Source organism: Trichomycterus rosablanca, chromosome 10 (genome assembly GCF_030014385.1).
Source record: "Trichomycterus rosablanca isolate fTriRos1 chromosome 10, fTriRos1.hap1, whole genome shotgun sequence".
In the NCBI taxonomy this organism is placed as follows: domain Eukaryota; kingdom Metazoa; phylum Chordata; class Actinopteri; order Siluriformes; family Trichomycteridae; genus Trichomycterus; species Trichomycterus rosablanca.
This window is the reverse complement of record NC_085997.1, coordinates 15,373,985-15,391,199: the sequence shown is the minus strand read 5'-3', so window position 1 is coordinate 15,391,199 and position 17,215 is coordinate 15,373,985. Positions and strand designations below refer to the sequence as shown.

The 17,215-nt window shown below is 37.9% G+C and overlaps 1 protein-coding gene across 2 annotated transcripts in view; it reads right to left on the bottom strand.

Annotated features, from left to right (window-relative positions):
- Window positions 1–885: 885 nt before the first annotated feature.
- prkcea (protein kinase C, epsilon a) overlaps window positions 886–17,215 on the bottom strand; it is a 90,170-nt gene continuing 73,840 nt past the window's right edge. For both annotated transcript variants that reach the window (XM_063002861.1, XM_063002862.1), the window contains exons 12-15: window positions 11,974–12,112; window positions 9,103–9,291; window positions 7,909–8,055; window positions 886–6,261 (exon numbers count right to left, since the gene is read on the bottom strand). In XM_063002861.1, the coding sequence (XP_062858931.1) occupies window positions 6,115–6,261; window positions 7,909–8,055; window positions 9,103–9,291; window positions 11,974–12,112 (622 nt within the window). In that variant the 3' untranslated portion in view covers window positions 886–6,114. The remainder of the gene's footprint in view (window positions 6,262–7,908; window positions 8,056–9,102; window positions 9,292–11,973; window positions 12,113–17,215) is intronic.

Here is a 17,215-nt window from a genome sequence, read left to right as displayed (position 1 = left end):
GTTAAAACTTTTAACTGCACTATGGAAAGCCAAACGGTCCAAAACAGTGCACGTTTATTTCTGCTAATCGGGTCCAATCCAGGTTGTGCTTGCCCTTTGAGAAGAGTACAAAGCATCCAAAGAAAACCCAAAAAGGGGGATTAAACCCAGGGCCTACATTAATGTGCAGCTTTTACTCTACTAGCAGTGCAGTGCATCCAGCAAGCTCAAATGATAGGCAGAAATGTTAAGGAGTTTTTAGTATAAACATTAGTATAAACAAGTATTTTAGGTCAATTAATGAAAATGTATTTTTATAAAACTAAACAACAAACAAAAACAAACAAACAAACAAACTTTTGTTTGTTTTTGATTTGTTGGGCTGGCTTGGTTGGATGCTAAACTGTCTGCCTATTTTGCTGTGTATATCACAGCAAAATAGGCAGACAGTTTAGCATCCAACCAAGCCAGCCCAACAAATCAAAAACAAACAAAAGCAGGATACACTGATAAATATTGGTGATTAAAATTACGTATGTATGTGAATATCTACGTATTTAAGCTAATCAATTACACCAAATCTCATTTTGTGCCAGTCAACAACACTCATGCAGGCCAGTCAACAACACTCACTGTGTCTATGAAGCCTATTTGTTGTAGTGCATGCAAATTGAAGCCTGGTATTGTCTTGCTGAAATAACAATGAAGTTTCTGGGAGAAGACATTAAACTTTTATAATTGTAAAACAGGTATACACAGCAAAATAGGCAGACAGTTTAGCATCCAACCAAGCCAGCCCAACAAATCAAAAACAAACAAAAGCAGGATATATTAATGAATATTGGTGATTAAAATTCAGTATGTATGTGAATATCCATTTAAGCTAATCAATCACACCAAATCTCATTTTGGATATCTTAGTATTTAATAGGATCAAAAAGAAAACCAAACACATTCACATCCTTTTGATTACAGTACGTTTGGCACATAATAAAATAATTACAATGAGAGCACTAGTGTATTCAGAAAAAAAAAAACACTTTTGTGCACAATGCTTCACCAAACAAAGTCTAATACAAGATGTATACCACATACAGCACTATTATACATTATAAAACATATATGTATTGTAATACTGTATGCACAAATATTTAATTTTCAGCCAGACAAACCTTTGCACTTAATTTAGGAGGTAAGAATTCATATTTAATTTAAAGACGGACCATTGTGGATGCCTACATAACAAATGAATTCATTTACAGTAATAAAAAAAAAAAAAAAATGAGGGAAAAGTGGAAAGAAAACAATGCAAAATGGAAAGAAGCCGTTTGGCATAAGACAGACACAGAAATCACAGAGTCACAAATTATTCAACATAATTAACATTTGCTGTTTAAAATAATACACTTAAAACAAAGGGAAATTAAAGAATTAATTAACGAACCACTTCTAAAATAAAACTCTAAGATTTGTCAAATTTCCACTGAGTTGTTCAAGCAAACACAACACATTCCAGTAAGGATTAATTAGTGCGCCTGAAATGTACCCTGTTTCTCTTACTGACCTCTCCGCCTTTGTTAACATTTTATAAATAACTGATGCCACCAATAAATGTACAAGATGGACTGGGATAAAAATATACAGAGCAAATATGGAGCTTAGTAGCAAGAGTTAATTGTTAAAAACATGCAGACACAGAAAGCACAGCAGGAAATAAAATACAGATTAACACAGTTTGTATGTGTATAAGCACAGAGTAATCACATTATAGTAAAAAATGATTTTGGAAAATATATTAACAGCAGGTTCAAATAATTAGGTCTACAAACTGCATGTCCATGAAAGATTTTTGAAATGCAATAAAAACAAGAATCTTTAATTTGCTAATTTTCTTGACACTTCATTTAACTGACAAAAGTACAAAGAAAAGACTGCCAGTGTTTTCACTGAACAACTGCAACACACCAAAAAATGTTGGGATAGATGTTAAGTTTACCACTGTAACATCAGCTAAACGATTAAATACACTTTTAAGGATATCAACTGTTGCAGTTTTGTAGGTGTTTTTTTTGCTCATTCTTGCTTGATCCAAGAACTCAGTTGCTTAACAGTCTGTGCTTACCAAAGTATGATTGTCCTCTTCATGATACACCATACATTTTCAATATGAGACAGATCTGGACCGCATGCAGGCCAGTCAACAACACTCACACTATGTCTATGAAGCCTATCTGTTGTACTGCATGCGTGCCTTAAACTTTTTCTGGTATATGTCTCTCTGAAACTCCTATATATGCCTCAGTATCATGGCCCTTCATACATATGCCAATCACCCATGCCGTGGGTACTAATGCACCCCTATTTCATGACAAAGGTTTCTTTCACTGATAGCAGTTTCGATGGTCCCTTTAGTCTTTGGCAAGTTAACTTGATGTCTGTTTTCCCCAAAAACAACGTAAGACATGTTTTTATCTGACTAGTGTACACATTTCACTGTTATTTGGTCCATTTGAGATTAGCTTAAGTTCAGAAAACCTGGCTGCGTTTCTGCATATAATGGATGTCTAGCTTTCCCTGGGCATAAATGTTTAGATTGTATTTGTACTTTACCTATATTAATGGTTTCTGGCCTTGCCTTACACATACTGAGATTTCTCCATATTCGCTAAATCTTTTCATAATATTAAGTAAAGTATATGGTAAAAGACATACATTATTTACTCTTTTTGAACTAACTCAAAAAGTGATGAGCCATGGTTAATGTTTAAGTGAGAGTTTTGATGAATTAACACCCAGTCATAATACCCTCACCTGTTACTAATTCACCTGCTTACTGTGGAATGTTTCAAAATGGTTTAGCTTGAATATTCTATACAGTTTTCACTGCTATTTTTGAGTGTGTTGCAGAAAACACTTTTTAAATACAAAATACAATGAAGTCGCTCAGCCAAAACATTAAAAGTCATTTCTTTGTATTTTTTGTAGTAACTGTTAGTGTTCAAGAGGATTAACAATTGAAAAATACTCGTTTTAATTACATTCTACAAAATGTCCCAACTTTTTAAAAATCAGATTTCATTTCCTGATATGTTTTTGTGTAGATTATTACACAGCTTTTAAAAATCTATTTTATAGTTTTGTGTTCCCTATGCTCTCTGTTTTAACCAAGGCAGAGGCAGGAGTGTGATTCAAACTTCATAATACTGCACTAATTGCCAGCAATTGTCAAAAATATGTACTACTTTTTCATGTATTACAGACTACATGGTATAAAATAGTGGTGGTAGTAGTAGTTTAAAACAGCTTTTAAATGCACATGCACAGAAATAAGTTTCATGACAGGTATAAACTCACTAACTAACCTAACAAATATGAAAAAAGCTAAAAAATATTTTACTAGAAATCTGTTGAAATCTCTACATATACAGTTAATGACCATTTACTACAATGTAAGAATAGGGACAATTTTTCATCTGTGCTGCGTGTCTGATGCAGTCAAAGGACAAAGGTAGCAGAATATTTTGTTCATACTGCCATGCCTCAGTTATTCAACCCCTACATAATAATGCTAATCATAAAACATCCTGCTACTCTGTATGTCCTAAAGTTGAGTTACAACATAATTGGGACTCAAAAGTAACTTTTAATTTGCCACACCCAGAGATGTGTTTATGGTGTTTTATAACCATAGTGAAAACTAAGGAGCTGTCACAAAAGCTGAGAGGGGACATAATAAGTATAAGATTATATTGTCTAGAAGTTGATGCAGCAGCAAACCAGCCTGGCTGTGGGAGAAAGCCCAACATTTTGTCCAGAGGCCTTGGCAATCTCATCAGGACAACAAAGAAAAAAAATCAATGTTGCTGCAAAAGACTGAAGGCTGGGAAAATGTGTCAGTGGCAACCATAGGAAGATCACTTCCAAGGACTTCATGTCCAAACTCCACAATGAACTCCTGACCAAGAAGCACAGAAAAGGTTGACTGAAATACACCAGGAGGAATTTGAATAGACCTGCAGGGTTCTGGGACACAGTTTAATGAAGTGAATAAAAACTGGAACTGTTTGGCCATATGGATCAGTGGTTTGTCCGGCGCAAGAAAGGCTTGGCTTATAACCAGAACAATACTATCGCTACATTCAAGCATGGAGGTGGGTCAGCCATGATGAGGGGATCTTGATCTTCTTCAGGAACTGACATATTCACAGAAATATCAAGGCGTTTTAGGAGAAATGTTATGTCCTCTGTGGTGAAATTGAACCATGGTGATTATTGGACTTTCCAGCATGACAATGAACCCAAGAACACTTCCAAGTCAACCAAGGCTTGGTTAAAGAATCAGTCCTGTATTATCCGTAAGTGGTCTTTTTAGTCCCCAGATTTAAATCCCATAGAAAATGTTTGGTGGGATTAAGAGAAAGCAGTTGTAGCATGAAAGCCATTAAACCTTAATGAGCTGAAAGTTTTTGCAAAAATAATGAGCAGAAATTGCACAAGAGAGGTCAGAAGCTTGCTAGCACTTGCCAAAATTGCTTATTAAAGGTTATTAAAGCAAAAGGATGTTCTGAGTACTGAGGCTAGGGGTTGAATAACAGTGCACATGGACAGCTGGTCAAGAGAACTGTTTGTTTAATTAAAGCTGAAAATTGTCAGCTCCTCAGAATTGCTGGCATCAATAAATACTTACTGATTTTTTTTGTCATATATTTCATTCAATTCTATACACATCAGTAAAATACCTTTAATGGTAAGGGGACAACTGTCTAGCAACAAAGGCCTAGCATTTATTACATGGTTCTGTGTAGTTTATTACCTATTAAAGTGTAGGGTTTGCACTAGATAACCTAATTACGATGCTAAATATCTTGAAAAGTGCGAAACTCCTAAACAAGACTTAATACAGTTTGAGAGAGCTACATATGCCACAATAATTGAGTTATTTTTGCATGTAAACATACTCAGTAAATGGGTAACTGTACACTGTACAAAAATAAATATGAGCACACATTCATTCCACTGCATTCAAAAGTCTGTACACAAGTGGTATAGAGAAATGAAGGAAAAGTGAGAAAGATAGAAATACTTGTTAAGTCAACATCCTCTTAGCTTTCTGACCCATCGAACAATCATCTGAATTTAACATCAGCAGGGGTGACTGACAGTAAACAGACAACACAAGCAAAACAACAAAAGAATACCAATAATAACACAGAATATGCCTAAATAGGAAATAATGTTCAGTGTATTGCACATGTATTTTCCAAACTTGTTTCTCTCCATAGATTGGTACTCAATATCATAATTTGCCAGATCATGCAACAGTTGTTCACTGTAATTGAAGCGTTCACAGGCTTTGGAGAACATATTATGTACATTATGCTAGGGGAAACAGCGCTACAGGAATTTGCCTCTATGTCTGCTTTTGCATAGTGGCAGATTGCAAAACACATAGCAGCTAATAAAAGAGAACGAATGTTAAAGAAGGGAATGAAATAAAACACCATATGTACTCACTCATGCAAACACATGCACTTCTAATAATCAACATTCACATCAGCATTCACAGTAGCCCACCATTCTTTACGGACCATTATAACACTAGGAGGAAATATTCCGGATTTTTTATATATATTTTTTATATATTATAAAATTGCTCCCATATTCTCACCTGAATACACAAAGGTAATTTACTGCACAGCACAACACGTTTCATTGTCATTAATGCACGGCCTCATTTTTTCCTTTTTAACATAACTTTTACACAAATATCTGATTGCTAATGCTACTACAATCATTGGTTTTAACAAATTTGGTTCCATATAGTGCATTCCCGGCCCTTCAACGAAAGGACATTAAGCGGTTTGGAAAGTACTTTTATCACAACATCACTGTGGCAGTGGAATGAAAAGAAGCTGAAGTGAAAGTATGCAAGAGGAAGTTTTTTTTGGAGAAAATTCGCAGTAGGAAAAAAAATTTAAGCAGTAGTAAATTTAGACGTACACTGCTGACTTTTCACCACAATTACAGCCACCACCTCAGGCTACTTCAATATTAGCACTGTCCACAATTCACACTAGAAATGTTTGTGTGGAAACTTGGGTGTGTTTTGTTTTCTGCCTGTATAGGTGCTAATAGTTAATTCAGTGCCTCTTCTCCGAAATAGGAAAAGCCCTTGAACTCCTCCTGGTTAATCTGCTTAATAATGGCATCATCCACAGGGGTAAGAACAGGGTCCTCACGTGTAAAATCCTGGTCAAAGTTATTCACGTCCCTCTTGGTTTTCTGTAGACACAAGGAATAGGAGAAAACATTGCATGCTTTTTATTTATTTTTGCATTTTATGCAAAAGAGCAAAGTAAATTATATTAGAATGAACTTAAATGACTTGTTTCCTCAATGTTTAAACACTATAAGGATCCACAGATCCACCGTCAGGTCCAAAATTAATATTTATGCTAAATTTACATTTTCTGCATTTAGCAGATGCCTTTATCCAAAGTGACTTACAGTACTGTGACAGTATACAGTCTGACCAATTGAGGGTTAGGGACCTTGCTCAAGGACCTGTGCTCAAAGTTTTTGGATGGTAGCATACATTATTGCTCATTATTACAAAATAATCTGCAGACAATAATAAAACACTAGTATCAAAACAATGTGACTAAAGCATGTGTTTACAAAAATAGTTTCTAACAATTAATGTGACTGTAGCAGGTGGGGTGTAGTGTCGTATGAGCTTTAGTAGGGGATGGGAGTTTGAGGGAGAAGTAAGAGAGTTAATTTGAGTGGGGGATCACCTGTGGCACTAATTACTACCCTAAGGAGAATAAAGACAATGAAGCCACTGGGGCCTCAACAGCTCAGAATTGCTGACTAAATTTCTGAATCAATTAAATTCATAAACTCATTTAATTGTAATCATTCCAATATTTTTTATTAATAATACATTAATCCCTTTTACTCTTCAGAACTGTATGTTTTTTATATACAGTAATTGCACCATCACAGACACTTGGTAAGTCAATGTGTTGAAAGAGAAGTTTAGAGTAAGGTCAAAGGAAAGTCACAAGGGCAAGCGGTGGCAGTACCTTTGTCTAACCTTTTTGTGACCCTACAAAAAGACACAAACTGTGGCTCTCACACATGCAGACACCATGGGAAAGCAGAAGCAAAACAACAGTATTGTGGCATCTGAGTTTCAGTCTAGACCACAAACACATTGAGGTACTTTCAGTTAAAGTAAGCAGTGTCTGATCGGGTGGTGTGACAGTTTTGATTAGTTCTGCTGTGAATTTAGTACAAAAAAGTCAAAGAGAGTGTATATATTATAAAGCATGGTTTAGACAACGATTATGAAAAATACTGCTTTCTGATTGGCTGGCAGGTCTGCACTGTTTCCTTATAGCAGTACATTTGTAAAGTAGATTTGTCAAATGCTATTTTTAAAATTTATTAAAAAATTTATTAATTATGCTTAAATGATGTTATGTAACCATGTCAATGATTATGAATGTTGGAAGGCACTGATAGTCAGCGTCCTCTGCTTAGGAGAACCATAGTCCCCTCCACATCTTTCCCTCTGGTAAGGATGAAAAAAAAGTGATAAGAAATTTACCCTTTGGAGATGACTTTAAGCAGCGGCAGACAGATGAAATTCCCTTGTCCATCCTGTCCCCCCCAGACAGTGCCAATTGTGTCTGATGGACACCCAAGCCAGGTCGGTTGAACAGCTGAGAACTCGGATCTCAGCGGTGGTTCACTAGCACATTAGACCAGTGCACCACCGGAGTGCCCCAAACTGTCAACAACCCCCCATCCCAAAATTCACTTTCACTATCTTTCACTTTGCCTTGTCCACTATTTCTGATAATGTTATGTAATACCCCTTGAGTGTATGTGTATATTTTTTTGGTGTATGAGTGTATTTACAATGCGTGGTTTGAATGGCGGTTTGATCTTCCTCTGCTCCAGCAGGACCCAGTCTATCTCACGAAAGAAGGGATGAGCTTTAATGGCCTCCTCCAGTCCCTGAGACACCACACAGCCCAGCCGTTTATTGGGGCTCTTCGTCATAAACTGCAAACGGATTAGATGAGAGATTCAGTTAATTCAGATTACACTAGTGATGTTTACACAGACAGGACTAAGCTTAGGCATTGTGTACACATGCTGCCATTAAGTGGATAAGGCTGCATGCAGTACTGCTGTTAAGCAGCAAACCCCAAATTTTTACTGATCCAGGCAACATATCTACATATGTCAGTCTCTAATAAAGGTCAATTAAACTTACGTTGAATCTATAGGTCCTAGTAATGTGAAGCTTGTGAACAATGTACTGATGTTACAAGTGCTAAAGTGGTTAATGGGTTTTAGACAAAAAATTGTAGATCAGCTGGTATCAGTGTTGTGTAAGTCAACTTAATGTGTCACACCAGGTTTTTATGGTCTAAAGTACTGCTAAAAAATGGCAGAGGGATTTGCTATGTTGGCAATTCCTCACCTGCAGTTTCTAGTGCAAAAAAATCTTCAGAGAAAGCAGATTTTGCAGAGCGCAGAGATAAACGTTAAACTTTGTTTTGCAAAATTGACGCAAACTAAGCAATCAGTAATGAGACTGAATCTGATCAATTAAAATGACTATCTTTTATCACTCATTTTATCCCTGGAAGCTTAACTTAACAGCATCTCAGACAGGCGATTGCCCAATACTTTCAATGTATATGTGTTGTGTACACAATAAATCTGATTTAATTTCCCCAATTATTTTGCAAATGTTGAAATTTCAAGTGCAAAAGCAGTAGCCTACAGTGATTAACATGCATTACATGCATAACATGATTAGTCAGACAATTTCAAGCTTTATACACTAACAGACTTTGTTAATGTTAGTTTAATGCATATTAATACAAAAACAGGAACCTGTTGATATAGGAGTGACGTGCACCCAAGCAGAACTAAGGTGAATTAGGTAAAGAAATAAAAGGGTAGGAAATGCACAGGGAGGAGAGGAGGAGTCAGAGGAAAAACGCCCCAGAAAATACTAAGAAGGGAGAAACAAAAGGAGTCAGGACAAAAAGGTGTCTGTAATTACAAACACCAGGCCATTAAGGAGAGATCACTCACTGCTTTAAGGATGCTCACAGCCTCTTTACTGAGCCAAACTGGGTACAGCACGTCATCGTGCAGAATAGACTCAAACAGATCGTCCTCGTTGTCAGCCTCGAATGGTGGCTGCCCTGCCATCATCTCGTACATCAGCACACCCAGTGCCCACCAGTCTACTGATGGGCCATACTCTAGCTCCTGAAGAATCTGACAAGGCAAAACAAATAATGAGAACAGGATGCCAGGTGTGTAATATTTAAGTTAAAAACATGAAAGTGGGTTATTGCAACTAAAATAAGTAAGTGTAATTTGGTCTGAGATTATTATTAAGTGTTTTGTTGTTTTTTTCTCATCATACATGAAAAAAAGATGAAAGCAAAGAAACAAAAACATGTTTTATTGTGGCCTATTTTTATCCATCAGAAACTACAAGGGTTTTTCAAAAAATTTCCGCACTTTTTTTTAACTCTATTGATCAAGAATTTCAAAAAGAAATGACATCACTTTTCTACAGTCACCTTCCGATGCATTTTTTCCAGCATAGTACCAACTTTTTAATGCCATCAGCAAAAAATGTTTTTGGTTGAGCGTGTAGCCACTGATGCACTGCTGCTTTCACATCATCATCACATGAAAATCTTCTTCCCCTTAAAGCTTCTTTAAGCAGTTAAAAAAAAAGTGGAAATCGATGGTGCTAAATCCGGACTATAAGCTCCCTCTCAGCCACAACCAATTACTACTCCTCACTCCAATTACTACTGTCGCCTCACAGCAAGAAGGTCCTGGGTTCGATCCCCAGGTGGGGAGGTCCGGGTCCTTTCTGTGCATGTTCTCTCTGTGTCTGTGTGGGTTTCCTCCGGGAACTCCGGTTTCCTCCCACAGTGCAAAAACATGTAGTCAGGTTAATTGGAGATACTGAATTGTCCTATAGGTGAATGGGTGTGTGTATGTGTGTGTGTCTGCCCTGCAATGGACTGGCGTCCCATCCAGGGTGTTACTGTGTGCCTTGCTCCCATTGAAAAGCTGGGATAGGCTCCAGCACCCCCCGCAACCCTAATAGGATAAGCGGTTAAGAAAGTGAGTGAGTGAGTGATGCCACTACCATGTTTACCATGGGAATGATATTTATTTTATGTGAAGTGCTTTTTTGCAGACATAAGACTTGCTGTTCTGCCCAATGACTCCCAAATTTTTCATTAGATCAGATCTGCGAATCATTTCTGCCTTTTACTTGACAATGTCTTGAATGGTTGGCCATCCACCAAGTTCTTTTATCTCTGCTCAGAAATTCTGGAGCTCTTTAAGAGTGACTGTTGGGTTCTTGCTTACCTCCTTGACCAAAGCCCTTCATGTCTGGAAGCCCAATTGGCTTGATGACCAACTCTAGAAATGTTCAATGTTGTGCCAAGCTTCTTTTATTTCAAAATTACTCAGACCACTGTGGTCATGGAAACACTTAAAGCCTTAGATATTGTTTTAAATAATTGCGCTAAAATATGTCTTGTCACAGTTTGAATGGGGAGATTGATGCTGGGTCTGTGATAAGGCTTCTGTTGTTTGTGAAAAAGGGACACACTCTATTTCATTGTGCTGTCTTTAGCTTTGATTAGGCTGCACATTTACCATAGCAGTGTTTTGACAAACTTACGCAATGTCACAATAGCTATTTCTGCTAATTAAGTTGCATAATTCTTTAGGCTTAAGTCTTGTATTGCCAATGGGAAACTCAAACCACTTCGCAGTCACTTCAGCATATCCCAAAGACTTTAACTGTCAAGGTCAGGACTTATGTGGTGGTCAACTCGTGTGTAATAATCCCATACGCTCCCTGAACCACACTTTCACAATGACAATTTAAGCATTGTCATCTTGAAATCTGCCTGTGTAATCAGAGAAGAAAAAAATCATTGATTGGATAATGTGGTCATTCAGTAGATTCAGGTGGTCAGCTGACTCCCGGGGCTTGCACAGTGGACACTACGCATGAAGGATGCATCGTTTCATGTGCTTCCCCTCTTAACCTCTGAAATAGGGTAAATCTGGACTCAGATCATATGACCTTTTCCCATTGCTCTAGAGTCCAATATCTATACTCTTCAGCAAAAGTAAAGTGTTTTTTTTAATTAGCCTAATTAAAAGTGGTTTTCTTCTGACCAAATAACTGTTTGGTCCCAAGTCATGCATTTTCTATCATATTGTGGAGATTTTTTACAATTTAACTTCTAGCAAGTGATCTCCAATTACAGTAATTTAAGAAAAAAAGATGCTACTCACTGTATCAGTTAGGGTTTAAATATTTTTTTTTTAACAATTGAATCACTGCAGTAAAAAGTATATACACTGATCAACCATAACATTAAAACCACCTCCTTGTTTCTACACTCACTGTCCATTTTATCAGCTCCACTTACCATATAGAAGCACTTTGTAGTTCTACAATTACTGTCCATCTGTTTCTCTGCATGCTTTGTTAGCCCCCTTTCATGCTGTTCTTCAATGGTCAGGACCCCCACAGGACCACCACAGAGTAGGTATTATTTGGGTGGTGGATCATTCTCAGCACTGCAGTGACACTGACATGGTGATGGTGTGTTAGTGTGTGTTGTGCAGGTATGAGTGGATAAGACACAGCAGCGCTGCTGGAGTTTTTAAACACCTCACTGTCACTGCTGGACTGAGAATAGTCCACCAACCAAAAATATCCAGCCAACAGCGCCCTGTAGGCAGCGTCCTGTGACCACTGATCAGTTAGGTTTTTAACAATTATCAGTTTTTAACAATTTAATCACTGCAGTAAAAAGCAAATCCAAGGCACCTATGTATTTTAGGCCAGTGATTTTTGGCCAGGCAGTGTAAATACTATTCTAAAGATAAAATTTTAAAGTGTACCTCAGGGGCAATGTAGTCTGGAGTACCACAGAAGGTAGTGGTGGTGACACCATTTAGGATGCCCTCCTTGCACATCCCAAAGTCTGCCAGCTTGCAGTGGCCCTCAGCATCCAGCAGAATGTTATCAAGCTTCAGGTCCCTGATGTAAATGAGAGCAAAGACAGAAAAATAGAATCTTTAGATTGAGGGCAGCTGTGAAGAATGCAAATTGACAGCAGTGATCATCAGGGCCTTTAGTACTAACAGCAGCCCCGTAGCCCTGCAGGTCTCAGTATGGATGACTATAGTGCATGGGTTACTAGGTTCTTCAGATAAATAGCCGTAGGTGTATTGGGTGAACTTGATCTGCATGTAGCAGATAACACAAGAAACCATTTTGTATGTCATACCTTGACACAGTTAAGGTAACTGCTTTACAAACTACCACCATTTTATCAGGTTAAGCAATGCTTCCTCCCCAGCCTGGAGGCTGACTTGACTTATTGGTTGAACTCAGTGACCACAGATTGATATTTTTAAACACCAAGTAACTGGTGTTGTCATAGGCAGGTTTTGTCAGGTCAAAATGTGAAATCTTTACTAATACTATAAATCAGAGGTGTCAAACTCAGTCACAGAGAGGGCTAAAATTAAAAACCGGGACTATGCCGCTCAGGTGGCGCAGCGGTAAAACACACGCTCTTCACCAGAGCTGAGATCCCGGATACATGGTATCGAAACTCAGCTCTGCCTTGCCGGCTGAAGGCTGGGCGGCTGCATGAACAACGATTGGCCGGTTGTTCAGATGGGGGGCGGGACTTAGCCGGATGCGGACTCTCGTAGTGAGCGATTACGCCCTCTGCTGGCTGGATTTTTCTTGAGTCGCTTGAGACGCTCGGATCAAGTCGTCGAACAGTTCACACATAGCAACAGAGAGCCGAGTTTTGATCCACAAACGAACACCGAATTGCCTCTGAGCTGCCACATCTAGCGGCGACCTGTCAGCAAGCGAAAATCAGGGAACAAATCATGTAGTGTGAGCTAGGCGTAACAGGACAGACTAAATCCCTGAAGTTTAACTGAATTGGTGTTATACTGACATGATTAAGTGTTCCCTTAATTTTATGAGCATAATGAGTGTATATTAGCTTAATCTTGTTGGGGATAGCTTAAAATTGATGAGCTGAGAAATTTAATAAGATCTCTGCCAGTCATGCCAACATTAACTGAACTAAATGACTTTTTAAGAAGTCATTACAATATGAGAGAATTTAAACAGCTTTAGTTAAAGCAACAAACAAAACACTACTGGCTTTATCATAACTTTTACTGTTACCTACCGGTTTTCATTTAGTTATTATATCACACTCTGTGTGTGTGTGTTTATGTAACTTTGTGTGTCTAGATGGCCAGATAAAGTGTCCCAGAAAAAAACTCTAGGGCTTTGATGGTTGAATGGCTTTATAAGCATCAGTCAAACAGGACTGAGGCAGTGTTCTGGCAGGAGAAAGGGGACAAACCATGCTTAATGAAACTGTCTGTTTTGGATAAAGAGGGCATGAAGATATAGAACACAATGCATTAAACACTGGTGTAGGTAATCTAAGTCCCCTGTCTGACATGACAACAAAATGAAGACTGAAAGCTTGACAGCCACAGTAGCTACTGGAAATTCAATCCGAAGTTCAGCAACTCAACAACTTACAAACGCAGCAGTTAAGCAACTGGATTCTTATCTTAAAGTAGAAACACAGCAAGCTAACACCCGCTGATTAGGGGTGTGATACATTGCCCTATGCTCTCTTGGACCTTCACATTGTTGACATAGTTTACAAAGCTCTGATGATGTTGTTTCTTCTTGATTTCCCCCACCCAGTTCCAGTCTCACAAGCGTATATACACACATACTGTATGTACTTGCAGAGATCAACATACATACACATTAAACCCACACACATACATAATCAGACCCTATTGAAAACTCTTCCTGTGTTCATTATTAGTGATGAGTGATTTTTCCATAGGTCTTTAGAACCAATCCACACATCTTTTTGTACCAGAATGAACTCCATGTCCAGCCCAGCCAAGAAGCCTGTGCCCTACTCACTTTATCCATTTAAGGAACTTTTTCTTAAGACAAAAATTGTATATACACAACACAGCTGCAGTTTAAAATCAGGCTGGACATCTAAACTGGTGAGCCCTAGCATGTTTTACTTGTTGTTCTTCTTTTTGTCCCCCAGGTGAAAAAAAATCCCACCCAATCCATCTAGGATTAAGAAACTGCTGGTGGGAAAACTCAGAGCAGTTATGACAGAAAGCAGTTCAGTTAAAATAAAAGACATTTAATCATATTAATATTAGGAAAATAATCTGCAAATATATATATATATATATATATATATATATATACTGATTAAGCATAACATTATGACCACCTCCTTGTTTCTACACTCACTGTCCATTTTATCAGCTCCACTTACCATATAGAAGCACTTTGTAGTTCTACAATTACTGACTGTAGTCCATCTGTTTCTCTGCATACTTTGTTACCCTGCTTTCACCCTGTTCTTCAATTGTCAGGACCCCCACAGGACCACCACAGAGTAGGTATTATTTGGGTGGTCGATCATTCTCAGCACTGCAAAGACACTGACATGGTGGTGGTGTGTTAGTGTGTGTTGTGCTGATATGAGTGGATCAGACCCAGCTGCGCTGATGGAGTTTTTAAACACCTCACTGTCACTGCTGGACAGACAAAAAAAAAACATCTACATCTACAAGGTGGACCAACTAGGTAGGAGTGTCTAATAGAGTGGACAGTGAGTGGACACGGTATTTAAAAACTCCAGCAGCGCAGCACAACACACACTAACACACCATCACCATGTCAGTGTCACTGCAGTGCTGAGAATGATCCACCACCTAAATAATACCTACTCTGTAGCGGTCCTGTGGGGGTTCTGACCATTGAAGAAAAGCATGCAAGGGGGCTAACAAAGCATGCAGAGAAACAGATGGACTACAGTCAGTAATTGTAGAACTACAAAATGCTTCCATATGGTAAGTGGAGCTGATAAAATGGACAGTGAGTGTAGAAACAAAGAGGTGGTTTCAGTGTTATGGCTGATCGGTGTAGAGAGAGAGAGAAGAGAGAGAGAGAGAGAGAGAAAGAGAGAGAGAGAAAGAGAGAGAGAGTCCAAATTGACAGATTTTTTCTTCATATTAATCTGATTAAAATTCTGATGAAAAGGTGTTCTTTTAGTTTTGTTTTTCCAAACACACATTTATTCAATGTGGCCAAAAGTGGTGATGGTGCAAGAAAAATGTTCTTGCGCTGACTCGTTCATGAAGGTTAAATTTGTAAAGGTGTTGCTGCACAGTAATACAGTGCACCACCACTCCAGAGCCTGCTAAATCTTCTTTAGCATTTTTCTGCAAACAAACGGTTTTGATTACTGTGGTAGAATATTTATTTAATTGCTTTAAAGTCAATTACTTTATTCTATCATCGTCAATACCTGTTTTTAATATTTTTCACAAGTTGGAGTCCAGCACCACCAGGAAACACTGGGTGCAAGGTGATAATACACCCTGAAATTGGTGAGAATCCATTGCTGGTCAACACAGTCACCTTTTTGGTAAATCACACCTTCTACATTTTTGAGATGTAAAAGAAAACTATAAAAGGAAACCTACAACAAGAAAATTTCTCACTGACAATAAACAGAGGTGTGTACAGTACCCTGGCGCACTGCAGAACCACACTGCCGTCTTACAAGTATAAAAAACCTACATAGACACTGGGAGAGCGTACTTAACTCAGTACAGACTGGTAACTAAAAGCAAGATTTCAGGACACTGGTGATGACACTGGTGATGTGTAGCATTTTTAAATGAATTTTAAATTAATTATTTATAATGTAAAACATCACCCAGACTCAAGCATCTCCCAAAAACATTTGGTGCAAAGCAGTAATACACTGAAAAAAATCAGCAACATGCACTCAAATCTAGGGGCAATATTTAGTAGCCAGTCTGCACTGTGCATGCTTATAGAAGAAAAGAAAACTCAAGGCAGAAAAGACTATAAACATAAGAAATAGTATAACATCTACAGTATGCTTTATTTAACAACTATTGAATAAATACAGTATATTACTATCTGTGGCATATTTATCACTATACATTACCATTATTATTAGTGAGCCTATTTATTTATCAAGTATGATTACTTACAGCTACAAGTAAGGACTGGTAATCAGAAAGTCATTGGTTCAATTCTCATCACTGCTTAGTTGCCAATGTTGGGCCCCTAAACCACGCCCTTATTCCTTAGTTGGTTGCACTGGATAAAAATTGCTTTGGATAAAATCGTCAGCTAAATGCTCTATATGTGAACAAATGTAAATGTCCATTTCTTCATTGAATCTATGTGCATATTTGCTCTATACAAGAACAGAGTTAGTTTTTCTTTGGGCAATTTGAAACAATAGTTGCCTTTTCCATGAAAGATAAGTTAGGTTCCGACCTGTGCTTTTACAAGCTTAATAAGGGCCGGTGATAGCTCAGTGGTTAAGGTACTGAACTAGTAAACAGAAGGTTGCCGGTTCAAGCCCTGCCACCACCAAGTTGCCACTGTTGGGTCCCTGAGCAAGGCCCTTAACCCTCAATTGCTCATCGTGTTCTGCTCATTGTGTAAGTCGCTTTGGATAAAAGCGTCTGCTAAATGCTGAAAATGTATAAATGTTAATAAGAAGTTCTGGCTTTTTGTTATTTTACGTTTTTATGTTCTCAACATGGTTAGCTTTCCTTGTGTAGTTTTTTATCAGGGTGGTAGGATGTAAAGAACTTGTGACCTTGAAGCCTTTTTCTTATATCCAGCACTATCTGCAACCTGTGCTATTTAAAGGCTTGTAGGGCATGAACTCTTGAAACAAGACAATTACTTTTACAATTACTGCAGCTCCCATGTCACAAAAACAATACTGCAAATATCAACACGAATTACACTGGAAATTATATGGCAAACATTAATGTCTAAAATGGCAAATGAGTATTGTTCTATTGTTCTAATGGAGGAGAGGCAACAGCAAACTTAGCCTATAAATCCCCTTTCCCTACAGAGAATCTCTATCTTTAAAAACATATTTTGCATCTGAAGCATTCACTGTCTCTAAAACATTTCCTCTGTTTTAGTATCACAGTTCCAAATCTGTGATAAGACTTTGGAGACTCTGAGAGCTCATTTTAGCATCGACAT